Genomic DNA, 14,156 nt, shown 5'->3' on the forward strand with positions numbered 1-14,156 from the left:
CCCTATTAGCGGTTTTTATATCTTGTTTGGTTTAAAATTTTACTGTTAAGCAAAATTAACGTAAATGTCATTTTCATTAGCAAAAAAAAACTTTTAATTACTAAAACTCGAAAGTTACCGAAATGCCAATGCATTAGTTACGACAAGGAAGTCAGACGTATACATCATAATGATGAGGTCTGTCGACAGGTTTTTTGTAGTAAAAATGCTACAAATTCTAAAATTCCATTTTCGACCCACTGTGTGACGCAACTATACTTCCTAATCTTTGTTCTATAGTTCTTACTTCCATATTTACGTAGAACATAAATTAAGAACACATTATGTTCTTAACAATAGTAAAAATAACAAATTTCCTAATGCTATCGACAGGTGTGCTCGATCTTGTACTCGTTTACAAACACTAAATACGAAATTGAAAACAAAAATACAACGACAACAAATGTTACTTAGTCTCAAATTTCCGTTAACAATACGAATTGAATATGAGACTTCGCAAAACCGGTTGCGTAACAAAATTATCGATGCCCAACAACATTTGCGCCCCACCTCTACTTTTCATCGTGTGAATGATATTATCGTTGTGTGGGTTCGTATCAGTCTGTACTAAGTACGGGCCGTCGCGTCACAGCTCCAACAAATTATATCACGAGCTACCAGTCGTGTATAGACCGTGTACGAGGACAGTTTGTAGTGTTGTTTTTTTATTTTTATTATTTAGAAAAAACCCGTTTTTTTTTAAATAATGCTCGCGGAGGACAGGAGAGCCGAATTGGTACAAAGGTATGTTATTTTAATACAAATTATTGTTATTTATACACGCAAATATGTAGGTACATTCCGTTGGCACGTTTCTTTTGTTTGTAAATAATAAATGGGCGTTTAAAAAAAAATATTTATTAGATTTATTTATTACACCTTTGTAATGTATTTATTAGATTTTTAAAACTTTTTCTTTGTTCAATAAGTAATTAAATTTCTCAAGATAAATGTAGGTAAATTTGAAATGTTGACTCATGCACTAACTATGTCATGTGAATTCCAGTTATACGTTTCTGAGTGCAATTTTAATGGTCAAACATATATACATACGTATCTCACGCCTTGGGTTTCCTATTGGGGTAGGCAGAGGCTATCGATCGCAAATAAGTGACAAATGTACTACCATCAGACTGAAAAAGGTGCAACTAACATTTTTATTAAAATTGAGTTAAATTCAAATTTAGGATCAGGAAAAAGAATTTAACCGACTTAAAATAAGGAGAAGGTTCGCAATTCGGCTGTTCGATTTTGATGATTCTTTTTTTGTTGGAAAGAGGGTACCTCAGTAATGGTCCCATTTAAATTTGAAGAAAACTAGGTTCGATTCTCGGTAGGACCAAATTGGGAAATTAACTTTTCTAAATTGGTCCTAGTCAGGGTGTTCTAGGAAGTGCCCCAGAGTGAATTCTGTTACTATGGTACTCACTGTACAAGGAATTCCTGTGCCCTTATTACGTAATTCAATTACAATAATTCTTTATTAAATGACAAAAAAAATTAGTTCTATTATTAAAGTATGGTTTTAATAACTCAATAGTATTTTTAATAATTAAATAATTTATTAATATTTCTATAATGTAATAATTTTTAAATAATTTTACAATGTTTACATAATTTAATAATGTTTTTGGTGATGTTGTTACAATAATTTAATAACGATTTGATAATGTTAGAATAATTTAATAATATAATATTTTTTTAAAATAATTTAATAATGTTTTACAAATTAATAATGTTTTATAACTTAATAACGTTTCAAATTTAATTTCATTCTGTAACTAAACACATTAGTTACATATGAAATTAATTTTGCACTAATTGGCTCATGTAATAGTGAAAATATGTTATCTATCATTTTGGCTCCCGCGATACAAGCCCTGAGTTTAGTGCGGGGTCCGCCGTTAAATTGTGCCGTTTGCGCTTTGTGCCTTCTATTACTGTTCTGTATTTTAATGTCCAATAAAGAAAAAAATATTATAAGTTAAGTCACATTTAACTTAATTACGCCCTTTATCAATATCAGCCCATTTATACATCCCACTGCTGGGCACGGCGTCCTCTCAGGAGAAGATTTAAGCCACATTCCACCACGCTTGGCTGACGTGGGTTGGAAAATTAACACGTTTTCCGAGGGTCCTTCTTCGATGTGCAGGTTTTATCACGATGATTTAGGGTTAGAGGGCAGCAGTGGAACTATGATGAGATCCAAACCGAATAGGAAAAAACTGAGTTCTTAAATTCTCTAAATAACATAACGGATGAAATAATAGAGATTACACAATCAGAAATAAATAAATAAAATTTGACACAAACAACAATTCAACATGAAAATTATTATTGATGTAGGTTATTATTATTTTAGAATTAATTGGCTACGCGTGACGCAACAATACATTCTTGTACTGCCTCTGTGGCCGAACGGTTATGCAGAGATCCCTGGTTCGATTCCCGAGCCGGAAGAAATATTTGTACGGCCTACATTTATTTCACTCGAGTTTGGGTGTAATTTGTGGTAGTCTATGTGTGTGTCCATGGCACACGCGACGCAGGTGCTGGGCTGAGTGTGTGCGCTATTTATTTATTATTCCCATATTTACCAAGAACTAGCTGTTCTAATAAACTGAGTTCTTACGTTCTCTAAAAAGCATAACGGATTTTTTTTAAACTACGCACTCTTTGTGTAATAAGGTCACATCTTAAAAATTCCAATTTTTCACGAAATGTGTTTTCTTTTTTTTACAATACTAAGTGACGGGACGAACGAGTCGTGTGCCTGATGCTAAGCGACACGCCTGTCCATAGCAGTTGCAATACCACTCAGAGCTTTAAATCGCAAAGATCTGAAGGGCACTGCCAATTCGCCCGACACCCTGAGACATGCGTAGACAAGTCCCATGTGCCTGTAATTTCACCAGCACCCCTTACCCTTCAAAACCGGAACGCAGTAATTCTCACATTACCGCTTGGCGGCAGAACTAGGTAAAGTGGCATTACTTCAGTGACGAACTCTTTCACAAGAAGGTCTACTGCTACTAACTAGGTAAACATACTATACCCTTTTTCAACCTCTGGTTATCACTGTAGTCGTAATTTTTAGTACACAAGCAATAACGATTAGTAATATTAAGTTTTAGAAGTGGGTAGTTAAAAAAAAGAACATTTGAGATTACGAATTTCGAACTAACTACAAGTTTGTTAGATTAACAAAAATGTAATGAAACATTTCGAGTTTTTTTTTATAATATCAAATGACGGGACGAACAAGTCGTGCGCCTGATGGTAAACGACACGCCTGTCTTGCAGTGCCACTCAGAGCTTTAAGTCGCAAAGATCTGAGGAGCGCTGCCACTGCATTCTTTACCTCGAGATGTAAGTTGACAAGTCTCATGTGCCAGTAATTCCACCAGCACCCTTGCCCTTCAAAACCGGAACACAGTAATGCTGACATTACTGCTTGGCGGCAGATAGAGGGTGGTTTGGCTAACAAATTTACTAAATATTTCAATTCGCCAGCAGATTGAGAGATTAGTTATAAATAGTATGCGTGCAACGTAAAATTTGAAATGTCACAGTACCCATCCCGTGTGAAATGTACTTTATACAATACCTTGTGAAAGAATTCGTCCAAGAACTTTTCTAATCTTGCCCTTGTTTACTTAAAGAATGCCATTAACAAAACTTAAAAAAAAAATGTTTTTACAGTTTAAATGATATTTTTGATTGTAAGCAATGTGAATAAATATATGAATGAAATTAAATTAACGTAATAATGAATTAATATGCTTATGTACGAGTTTATTTTAATTTCATAATTAATTTGTACTTTAAACATTAATTAAACTGTATTTCAAACATTGTACGCCCGTAGCGGGTAAATTCCGACGACTGTAATTGTGTTTATAACACCTTAATGTTCACCACATTTACACGATAAATTAATTCTATTCTATTCTAACACGTTTACGACAGATTATAGTATATAACACTATAGTATGCACTGCATTATATAGAGGACATTAAGGTATTTACTTTTTAGTAGCAGTAGAATACCATGTTAAAGAATTCGTCCAAGAACTTTTTTTTTATAACATCAAGTGACGGGACGAACAAGTCGTGCGCCTGATGGTAAGCTACACGCCTGTTCATAACAGTTGCAGTGCCACTCTGAGCTTTTAAAATCTGAGGGGCACTGCCACTGCGCCCGTCACCGTGAGACATAATTTGACAAGGCCAATGTGCCGGTAATTTCACCAGCACCCTTACCCTTCAAAACCAGAGCACAGTAATGCTGACATTACTGCTTGGCGGCAGAAATAGGTAAGGTGGCAGTACTTCTCTGGACGAACTCTTTCAGAAGGAGCTGTTCTGCTATTACAGTACTTAAGGCTTTCGCGTTTGTTACACATTGAATACGAAACAATATGCACCGTTATGCAAATTTCGAACTGTTAACTTTGTTCGATGAAACATAGTTGATACTTGTTTCTTACTCATTTAAAAGCCAATGTCAAAATAATAAAAAAAATTATTCCCCTCATTCACTGTGCTGACTTCCCCGAGAAAACGAGCAAGAAACTCTAGGAGTTGCTATTTTCAAATAATAGTAAATAAATAAATAAATAATAAATTTATCGAATTCTTAGGTTTTCGCGAGTGTTACACATAGAAAATGAAACTATTTCTCCGGATTTAAATCGCGTATATTTGTTTTTTCAAACAAACCTGCCCTTTATAGGTCCCATGATCGCGGTTGACTGTTTGAAAAAACAAATACATATACGCGATTTAAATCCGGAAAAATAGTTTCATTTCCAATAATAAAATTGTTTATTGAATAACTTATTGTACTAAATAATAACTAAAGACTAATTATGCGAATCAATGTAAAATATAACACATATACCGGAACTACTATATTTTTTTATATTGAATTTTCTTATTTTAAGCATATTTTGACGGAATTCTTGGAGAATTTTCTTAACCTTTATGTAACAAAAATTATATATGGCCAATTTAGCATTTAATTTATTGTACAAAAATAATAAATAAATATGAGTATGTCATAGCCCACACATACAACACAGACAACCACAAATTACACCCAAACGCACGGGAGAAATAAATGCAGGCGATACAAATAATTCTCCCGGCCGGAAATCGAACTCGGGACCTTTGTCTGGCAGACCAGAATAAACTTTTGGAAATACACTTTGAATCATTGTGTAGAAAGTAGACTCATGTCGTCTTTCCATACATCTTTATCGAACACGTAGTCTTCAATTTTGTAATACGACTTTTCAATTAAAATACTTTTAATGTAAGTTTGGAACTTAGACATGATAATCTTAATATATTATTATGTATGCTCGGGAATCTTATTGCAAAAACGTATACAGTTCCCCATAAACGTTCAAGGGTTTACGGAAAAGACATTTAGTGTACTAGTTTCAAAATTGCTCAATAGTTTTTGATCAATCAAACATTGTTTTAGTTTAGGGCATTTGATACTGAAAATACCAGGTGGCTCGAATGTGTCCGGGAATGTATTATGGATATCTTCTTTCTCAATTAAATTGTTCATATGAATATCAAACGGAAGTAGATTTTTTTAATGATTATTACCCAGAGCTCCCCAATATTATTAAACATTCTAATTTATGTATTCAGCTTTCCAAAACATTACTTGTCTGGAAGAAATCGCTGTAAGCGATAAGACCGCCAATTGTTGCCCTGCTAATGTGTTAAATTTTTGTCCTGTAATCTTTCTATGTATGTGGTGCTAACAATAAAGAATTCTTTATCTATCTACTTTTCAAAGTGAAACAATTTTTTAGGTCTAAATCACGTATAATTAGACTTTTTTTTCAAAGAAACGTTTTTGCCTCTGTACAGATCTGAAGGTCATGGTTGACTGCCCGAAACTGGACGTTGGTTTGTTTGAAAAAAAAAACAAATATACATAGATCTGAAAAAATTGTTTCATTGGCAATCTCATGCAATATTTCCTACTTGCCGTGCGTACGAATCGTAAAGCAGTAACTTGCTTGAATGATTTTAATGTTGTTTCAATGTCAATTCTTTCATTGTTTCCATGGTGCAATAAGAAAAATCGTTTTCTGCTTTTTTCTGTTTTTTGTAGGCGCCATTTGCTGCAGATTCGTCAGGTGTTTTAAAATACTCTCGATTTTGGGGTTATGTCTGATCGTATTTTCAAAATGGATGCTTATATATAACGACATTGTTTAAAAATGGTTTCTGTTGCTCAAAAAAGATAATGTGTATCATTTAAGAACAAATGCAGTGTTGCCAGATGGTTACATTTCTTGCATTTTTCGTAACTTTTGAGAGTATTTAAAGATTTTTAAATTCGACTTTATTTGTTAATGTCCTGGAAAATTCACTCCCGAATAAAACAATAAAGAAGTAATCAATGCCGTAATCAAGATTAAACCTACTAATTAATAGTAAAACATGAATTTTCTTAAGCGTAGGTAGGTTATTTATGGTTATTTTACAATGTCAAGTGACGGGACGAACAAGTCGTGCACCTGATGGTAAGCGACACGCCTGTCCATAACACTTGCAGTGCCACTCAGAGTTTTACGCTGCCACTGCATTCGTTACCTCGAGATGTAAGTTGACAAGTCTCATGTGGCAGTAATTTCACCAGCACCCTTGCCCTTCAAAACCGGAACACAGTAATGCTGACATTACTGCTTGGCGGCAGATAGAGGGTGGTTTGGCTAACAAATTTACTAAATATTTCATTTAGCAAGCAGATTGAGAGATTAGTTATAAATAGTATGCGTGAAACGTAAAAATTTGAAATGTCACAGTACCCATCCCATGTGAAATGTACTATAGTAATGTATAATTTTACATACCTTTTCTTAACATTAACCGTAAAAGCAATTGTATTTAATAACTACAGAGAAATTCGTTACACATACCACGTTCAATTCGACATGGTAGATTGAAACCTACTACGGTTAATTCGCTGAACCTAATGTGCCCCAGTTTGAATTGGTTCTTAATCTTGCCCTTGTTTACTTAAAGAATGCCATTAACAAAACTTAAAAAAAAAATGTTTTTTCTATATAAAACATTTTTTTGAATGCAATGTGAATAAATATTAATGAAATTAAATTAACGTAATAATGAATTAATATACTTATGTACAAGTTTGTTTTAATTTCATAATTAATTTGTACTTTAAACATTAATTAAACTGTTTTTCAAAGATTGTACGCCCATAGCGGGTAAATTGCGACGACTGTAAATGTGTTTATAACACCTTAATGTTCACCACATTCACACGATAAATGAATTCTATTCTATTCTAACACGTTTACGACAGATTATAGTATATAACACTACAGTATGCATATAGAGGACATTAAAGTATTTACTTTTTAGTAGCAGTAGAATACCATGTGAAAGAATTCGTCCAAGAACATTTTTTTTATAATACAAGTGATGGGACGAATAAGTCGTACGCCTGATGGTAAGCTACACGCCTGTTCATAACAGTTGCAGTGCCACTCAGAGCTTTAAATTACAAAGATCTGAGGGGCACTACACGACATTTCGAACCAAAATTACTCGTATTTGGAGCTGACATGAAGCGGACGTACTGCGCAAATGCTCTAAACGTGTGCATTTTATTTAACTGTTATGGACAGGCGTGTCGCTTACCACCAGGCGCAATACTTGTCCCTCTCGACGCTTGGTATCATAAAAAGAATCGTTAGCTAAAGTCTGTGGTACTCACGTTGAACCTAGATAATTGTAGTGATTGTACAGAACATTTCAATACCTCGCTAACCTGGTGACGTCATGCGCAATTAGCAAGAAGCCTTGAAACTTAAAATTCGTTTGCAAGATTCCCTTTACACACAGCTCATACTTCACATAACAAAAGATAAAAAGACGTGCCGTTAATGTATTTGATTAAATTGCCTTTTAATATATCGCACTATTAATACAGTACTGTATTAACTCAAAAAATGTATTTTCTCAAATCGAAGAAAAACTAATTACTCGCTTCCCGTGAAAGATCTGTGTAAATACATACATACACATATTTAAAAATAAAAGAGAAAAAATCATTTCATATTTTTAAATAAGGACTATTTTGGCCAGAACTACCTCACGTAAAACGAGTCTCATTTGTTTTTTACAATATTCTAACAACGGTTTTATTGACGTGTAGAGAATCACGTTTTACGTTCAACTATGGTATAATCTAGAATTCCACATATTTTGAGTTATAACAGCAGTAGAGCTCCTTGTGAAAGAGTTCGTCCAAGGAAGTACTGCCACTTTACCTATGTCTCCCGCCAAGCAGTAATGTCAGCATTACTGTGTTCCGGTTATGAAAGGTAAGGGTGCTGGTGAAATTATAGGCACGTGGGACTTGTCAACTTATGTCTCAGGGTGATGGGCGCAGTGGCAGTGCCCCTCGGATCTTTGCGATTTAAAGCTCTGAGTGGCACTGCAACTGTTATGGACAGGCGTGTAGCTTACCATCAGGCGTACGACTTACTCGTCCCATCCATTGACTTACAATTATATGGACGTCGGGTCCGCGCTAAAAAGTGTCCGAACTTATAGGGCGTTAAAATCGTATGTATACAGAGAGTCATTCACGCTTTAGTCTTCGTTTGTTCGACTGACAGCGAAGCAAGCAAAATTAGACAGTACTGCGATGACATTACAATTTAAATTCAACGTTTTAGCTTTTTCATATTCCTTGACATGTCACTACGTTTAAATAGGTTGACTTGGGACATTTTTTTCGTGGTTTTTGTATTAGATCCGTCGTCCATTTATTTGTAAGTCAATGGTCCCATCGCTTGTATTATTAAAAATATATTTAAACCGTAAAGGGCCACATTTATATAGGGTTTTTGTAACATATTAATAACCTCTTAAGACTCTACTACTAATATTATAAACAATAACTTTAGTTTCATGACTTTTAAAAATTAATCAGATTTAACTCTCCTACAAAAATAGTCATATTTAAATAGATCGCTCTAAATGGTAATAATATTGGGCGGTAACAAAAGAAAGCGTTAACGTAAATAACAGTCCAATGCAAAGCGCAAGATGGGGGTTAGCGATGCGCAATTGCGAATGATTACGATATTCGCCTCGTTAGTAATCGCTAATCCTGTCATTCGAATGTCAAATTAGTAACCTTCTAATTTTCATATTCGAATTATTTGAATAATCATTAATTACTAATTAGTAGTACTAATCCATAGATTCCATAGAGCATTTCTGCTCGTGATCATCTAGCCCTCTCCCTCTCTGATATATGATAAACACTGTAAATGTGACGGGGACAGGGATATTTTGTCGTATGGGCATGATGAATGAGGCGTTCCGATGTAATAATCATTCGACTCGTGTTTTCGTCGGGCATTGGCATTCGATGTTATTAAATCATTCCACTCGAATCAAATGATTGTGTTTGGATTCGACTTTAGCGAATGATTTGCCCATTCGAATGATTAGTATTAGTAACGTTCAAAGTCGCGCATCGCTGCGTGTTTGAACTTATTACGTTACCGCCAAATTCAGATCTAAAAAGCCTCTCTAAATCTGTTATAGTCTGCCTTATTTTAAGACGGAGTAAAATGACAGTTTATTGCGCAAAAGTGTTGCCCACTTGCAAGCAGCTAGTGATTGCAGTCGACAAATATTCTATCGACTATGGATTGAATATGGGTTATACTTATGACGTAAACAGCCGAACTTGTTTCATTTGAATCACAACATTATTTGTCCCACTGCTGGGCACAGGTTCATTTGAATTGTTGATTTTTGAAAATTCATTCATACATACACTAAATTTAGAAATACAAACAGGAGACATATTTTAAAGATTTCTTTTTAATTTAATATACGTAATCAAATACGCCTGTCGTTATTAAATTGTGTTCTTCAAATTTAAATGATACCACTACTGAAGTACCCTCTTTCCAATAAAGAATCATCAAAATCGGTTCATAAATTATAATTTTTTGTGTTATCGCGGAACATACATACAAAAAAAAATAGAAAAAAAGTTAGACTGAGCTGAGAAGCTCCTCCATTTTTTGTAGTCGGTTAAAATTGATTTTAGTACTAATAGAGCAACTGTCAAATTAAGAACAAAGAATACAATAACGCAATTAGTAATCATTAGAACGTCCTTCCATTCACAATTCAATCGTTTTTGACAAAATTTTTCCTACTTTCACAATCTATCGATAAAGCTGTCCACAACTACTACATGACTATTTAAAATTTTACGAAAACTGGTAACCCTACAAATGTCATTTTAGTCCATCTTCAAAAAAGACAGTATGTTTTATGAAATGTCATGGAACAAAAGTCGTTGTTTGTGACGTTAGTAATATAGTCTAGCGAGACTGTTAGTAATTTACAAATAACCTTGTATATCATGAAATATTAGCCAAGATCATTATTCTTATGGTACCTGCCTAAAAACCTGAATGAAATTATACTTACTTATTAGCTTGTTTTTATAAAAATTGCTATTTTTAAAAATCTACACTGACAGGTATTTTTGTCGTGTTTTTACTAATCTTGGGCCTTTCCGTATGACATAAGTATACAGGTAAATACTAAATTCGCAAATATGCTATTTATGTTTGCAATTTTAATGTTATTCTAGGCTATTTCCCTTGGCCGAAGTCTGCCAGCACGAAAGCCACATCTGCAAAATAATAATAATAAGTTTTTTATTCAAGGCAACACAGGTCCACTTGTTACTTTTACAGAAACCTTAGGTACTGTGTTAGTTTACAGTCTAGTATATATAAATGTAATAAAATAGGATACAATAAAAAATAAAATTAAAATTTTACATGACATAACAAATGTTATTTTATTGAAATTTTCAATGCTATAGTTACCATATCGCTGCTGCTATTACAATAGTGTTGTAACTCAAAACATGTGAAATTCAAGATTATGCTACAGCTGAACGTAAAATTTGATTCTCCTCTTCAAGTCAATAAAACCGTCGTTCGAATATTGCAAGAAACAATGAAAATATGTCTATTTAACTCAAAATGAGACAATATTTTGTGAGCTATTTATGGACAAAACAGCTTACGGTAAAATACGGAATAATTTTCCCTTTTTATTTTTAAATATACCAGGAAATTGTTTAGATGTCTTAGACAAACTTTAAACTATATGTAAGTTTTAACAATATTTCTCGGCAAGTGAGTAATTCGTGTTTCATCGATTCTGAAAAATACACTTTTTGAGTTTATATATTTATATTATCAAATACATAAATTAAAAAAGTACAAAAAATACTAGACTGGCATTATCTAAAGATCTTTGCCTTTTTTTATAATATCGAGTGATGGGACGAACAAGTCGTGCACCTGGTGGAAAGAGACACGTTTGTCCCTAACAGTTGCAGTGCCACTCTGAGTTTTAAATCGCAAAGATCTAAGGGGCACTGCCACTGCGCCCGTCATCCTGAGATATAAGTTGACAAGTCTCATGTGCCTGTAATGTCACCAGCATCTTTATTTACCCTTCAAAACCGGAACACAGTAATACTGACATACTGCTTGGCGACAGAAATAGGTAAGGTGGCATTATTTCCCTGGACGAACTCTTTCACAAAGAGCTCTACTGCTACTCCATTGATTCTTTTTTCTTTTACTTCATTTGTTTTTCTTTTTGGTAACATAATAATTATAAACAGTAAGCGGAAAGCCCCTGGGTCAAAGCAAAAAGAATTTTATTGTCCAACTGATAGCGACTTTGCCAGGGGCTTTACGTTAATTCCCCAACTATATATCACTGGTAAACACTCAATGTTATCTGCCTGCCTATCTCATTCCCAATAGGTATAGACTGTCACGTCTGTCCGTGGTATCACGGTACTGAATTACTCTTTGACAAAATTCAACATTATTATTATTATTAATTTTTTTTATTTATAATGATGTCTATAGATTTATGTCGTTGCCATTATTATACCAATGATATATATTAATAAATTCTGCAAAAGAAATTTCCTTACACAATTCTCGTTAAAGAACATTCTAGAACATCTGAAGTTAAATTAAAAAACAAGGGAAATACACATTACACTTTGTTTAATTACTGACATTGTAAAGTAATTGTTTTTTTTTTCTATAAAATTACTCTGTAATTCGCCGTCACCAGTGATGATTAGGTGTTTTATCGTAGGATCTTTTTTGTTCCCACACGCGTCATAGCAACCGCGGTACGAGGATATTAAGTGAAGCTAATTGCGTACTATAAAACACAATTAAAAAAAATCGCTGTTCAAATAGACGGATCATGGTGACTAAGTGATAACGTTATTCTAGATGAGGAAGTCACGGGTTCAAATTCTGGTTACATTAAGTTTTGTAAATTATGTTTAACCTTTAAGGTCGTTCCATATGTCGATACCTCCAACGAACACTACGTCAACTTTACTCTTTGGTCATTTTGCGTTATTTTTGTAACCTCATTTACTAAATACTAATGCATTCATAACAGCATTATTTACTAATGTTATACTCCCAAATTTTGTAAAAAAAAAAGAGAAACAGAAAACAAAATTGGAAAAAAAGTGACAAAAAAACGAATTTGGAGAAAAAAAATAAAGAAACAAAAATGAAAATAAAAACAGAACAGAACGTATTGTACATTGTTATCGATTTGGTCCTACCAGAAATCGAATACGGTACCTTTCAGTGCTAATCTTTCAACTAGTAAGATTGTCTTCTTATTATAATATAAACTCATACGTCATTAATATGACCTAGATGTATTTTGATTAGACGAAAGATTATACCAATATCGTTGTAAGTGGATGGCTGTGATAGTACCCTTCAAAACCGCATCTACTACTTCTAAAGCTGTCATTCATTCACAGGCAAATGGGATTTATGAATTTATGTCTCAGGGTGACGGGTGCAGTGACAATGCGTCTTAAATTTTTGCGATTCAAAGCTCTGAGCAAAAAACAAAAACCGATTCGGTTAAAATTTTAAATTACCTAAGTAAGTAAAGTAGAAAAATTATAACATATGGAAAACAAAGACCAATCAGAGATTTCTTATTTGTGTTCATGATGTATGTTTAAAATTAAAATATAACGAGTTTTTTTTATTTCATTACATATTGCATGTGTAATTTAATTTTTTTTAAATCCCTTTTAGGGTCTTCGTTTTCCATAGATTATAATTTTTCTGCCTTACTTGGGTAATTTCAAATTTTAACCGAATCGGTTTTTTTATGGTAATGTGTGTCATATTACATATGTACATATTAAACGACTAGGTTTTATTTATCGTGAATTAATAATAAACATTTTATTACTTAGCGGAAAATGCCGTAAAATATACATACAGGGTGTAATCGTTAAGTGTGCCAAAGAAATCAAAAACCTTTGAACTTGTAGCGCGGCCTTGGCAAAATTAAATAGTGCAGGCTCGGTCCACACAAAATTTATCAAGAGTCGAAGTACCTCAACTCGAACTAATACTTTTCCCGTACTAATACGGTTAATTTTGCTTGGGTTGAGCAGCAGGCACTCTCGCTTTATTTCAGAAGTATTTTCTTACAAACGAAACTAAAGCCGTTTGATAAATGTATATCGTATAGTATACTTGTTCTACTTAGTTCAATTGATTTATACAATAATCATTGGTAAGTTTGTGTTTTTTTTTAATTGTGAATATTTTTAGGAAACGTGTTTTCACACCGTATAGTAGTCAGTGCATAACCTCAATTTTACTATATATTTTTCTCAAAGTGATTGATCCAACATTCTCTCTGTCAAATGCGAAATCAAATGAGGTCGTATAAACTCTTAATTGAAGTGGTAGAAGGGGAACAGGAATGCCCAAAAGGGCCTGTTTTCGTATGTATATCCAATGCTTTACAAGCAATTAAAATACGTGAGGTTTATATGATTGAGTATTGAGGTTTACGATACACGCGTCTTTTCTCTTCGAAAATTTTGATGGGAGTGACGACGGAACGGGTCTAAGTAAGAATAACGAAAAAAAGGAATTAGAGAACGATTCAAAATTTCAAAAGTAAGAATAGAATGGAAT

At 33.5% G+C, this 14,156-nt stretch overlaps 1 protein-coding gene across 3 annotated transcripts in view; it reads left to right on the forward strand.

Annotated features, from left to right (window-relative positions):
- Positions 1-14,156, forward strand: part of LOC113227825 (PTB domain-containing adapter protein ced-6) — a 156,466-nt gene that overhangs the window by 103,033 nt on the left and 39,277 nt on the right. Inside the window, exon 1 of one of the 3 annotated variants that reach the window (XM_026460862.1) lies at positions 662-783. The exons of the other annotated variants lie outside the window; for them this stretch is intronic. Coding sequence (XP_026316647.1) covers positions 746-783 — 38 coding nt within the window. The 5' untranslated portion in view covers positions 662-745. Of the gene's footprint in view, positions 1-661; positions 784-14,156 lie in introns of those variants that run through there. 3 annotated transcript variants of the gene reach the window in all.

This window comes from Hyposmocoma kahamanoa, unplaced genomic scaffold, assembly GCF_003589595.1.
Source record: "Hyposmocoma kahamanoa isolate Upper Pololo Valley unplaced genomic scaffold, ASM358959v1 218, whole genome shotgun sequence".
NCBI lineage: Eukaryota > Metazoa > Arthropoda > Insecta > Lepidoptera > Cosmopterigidae > Hyposmocoma > Hyposmocoma kahamanoa.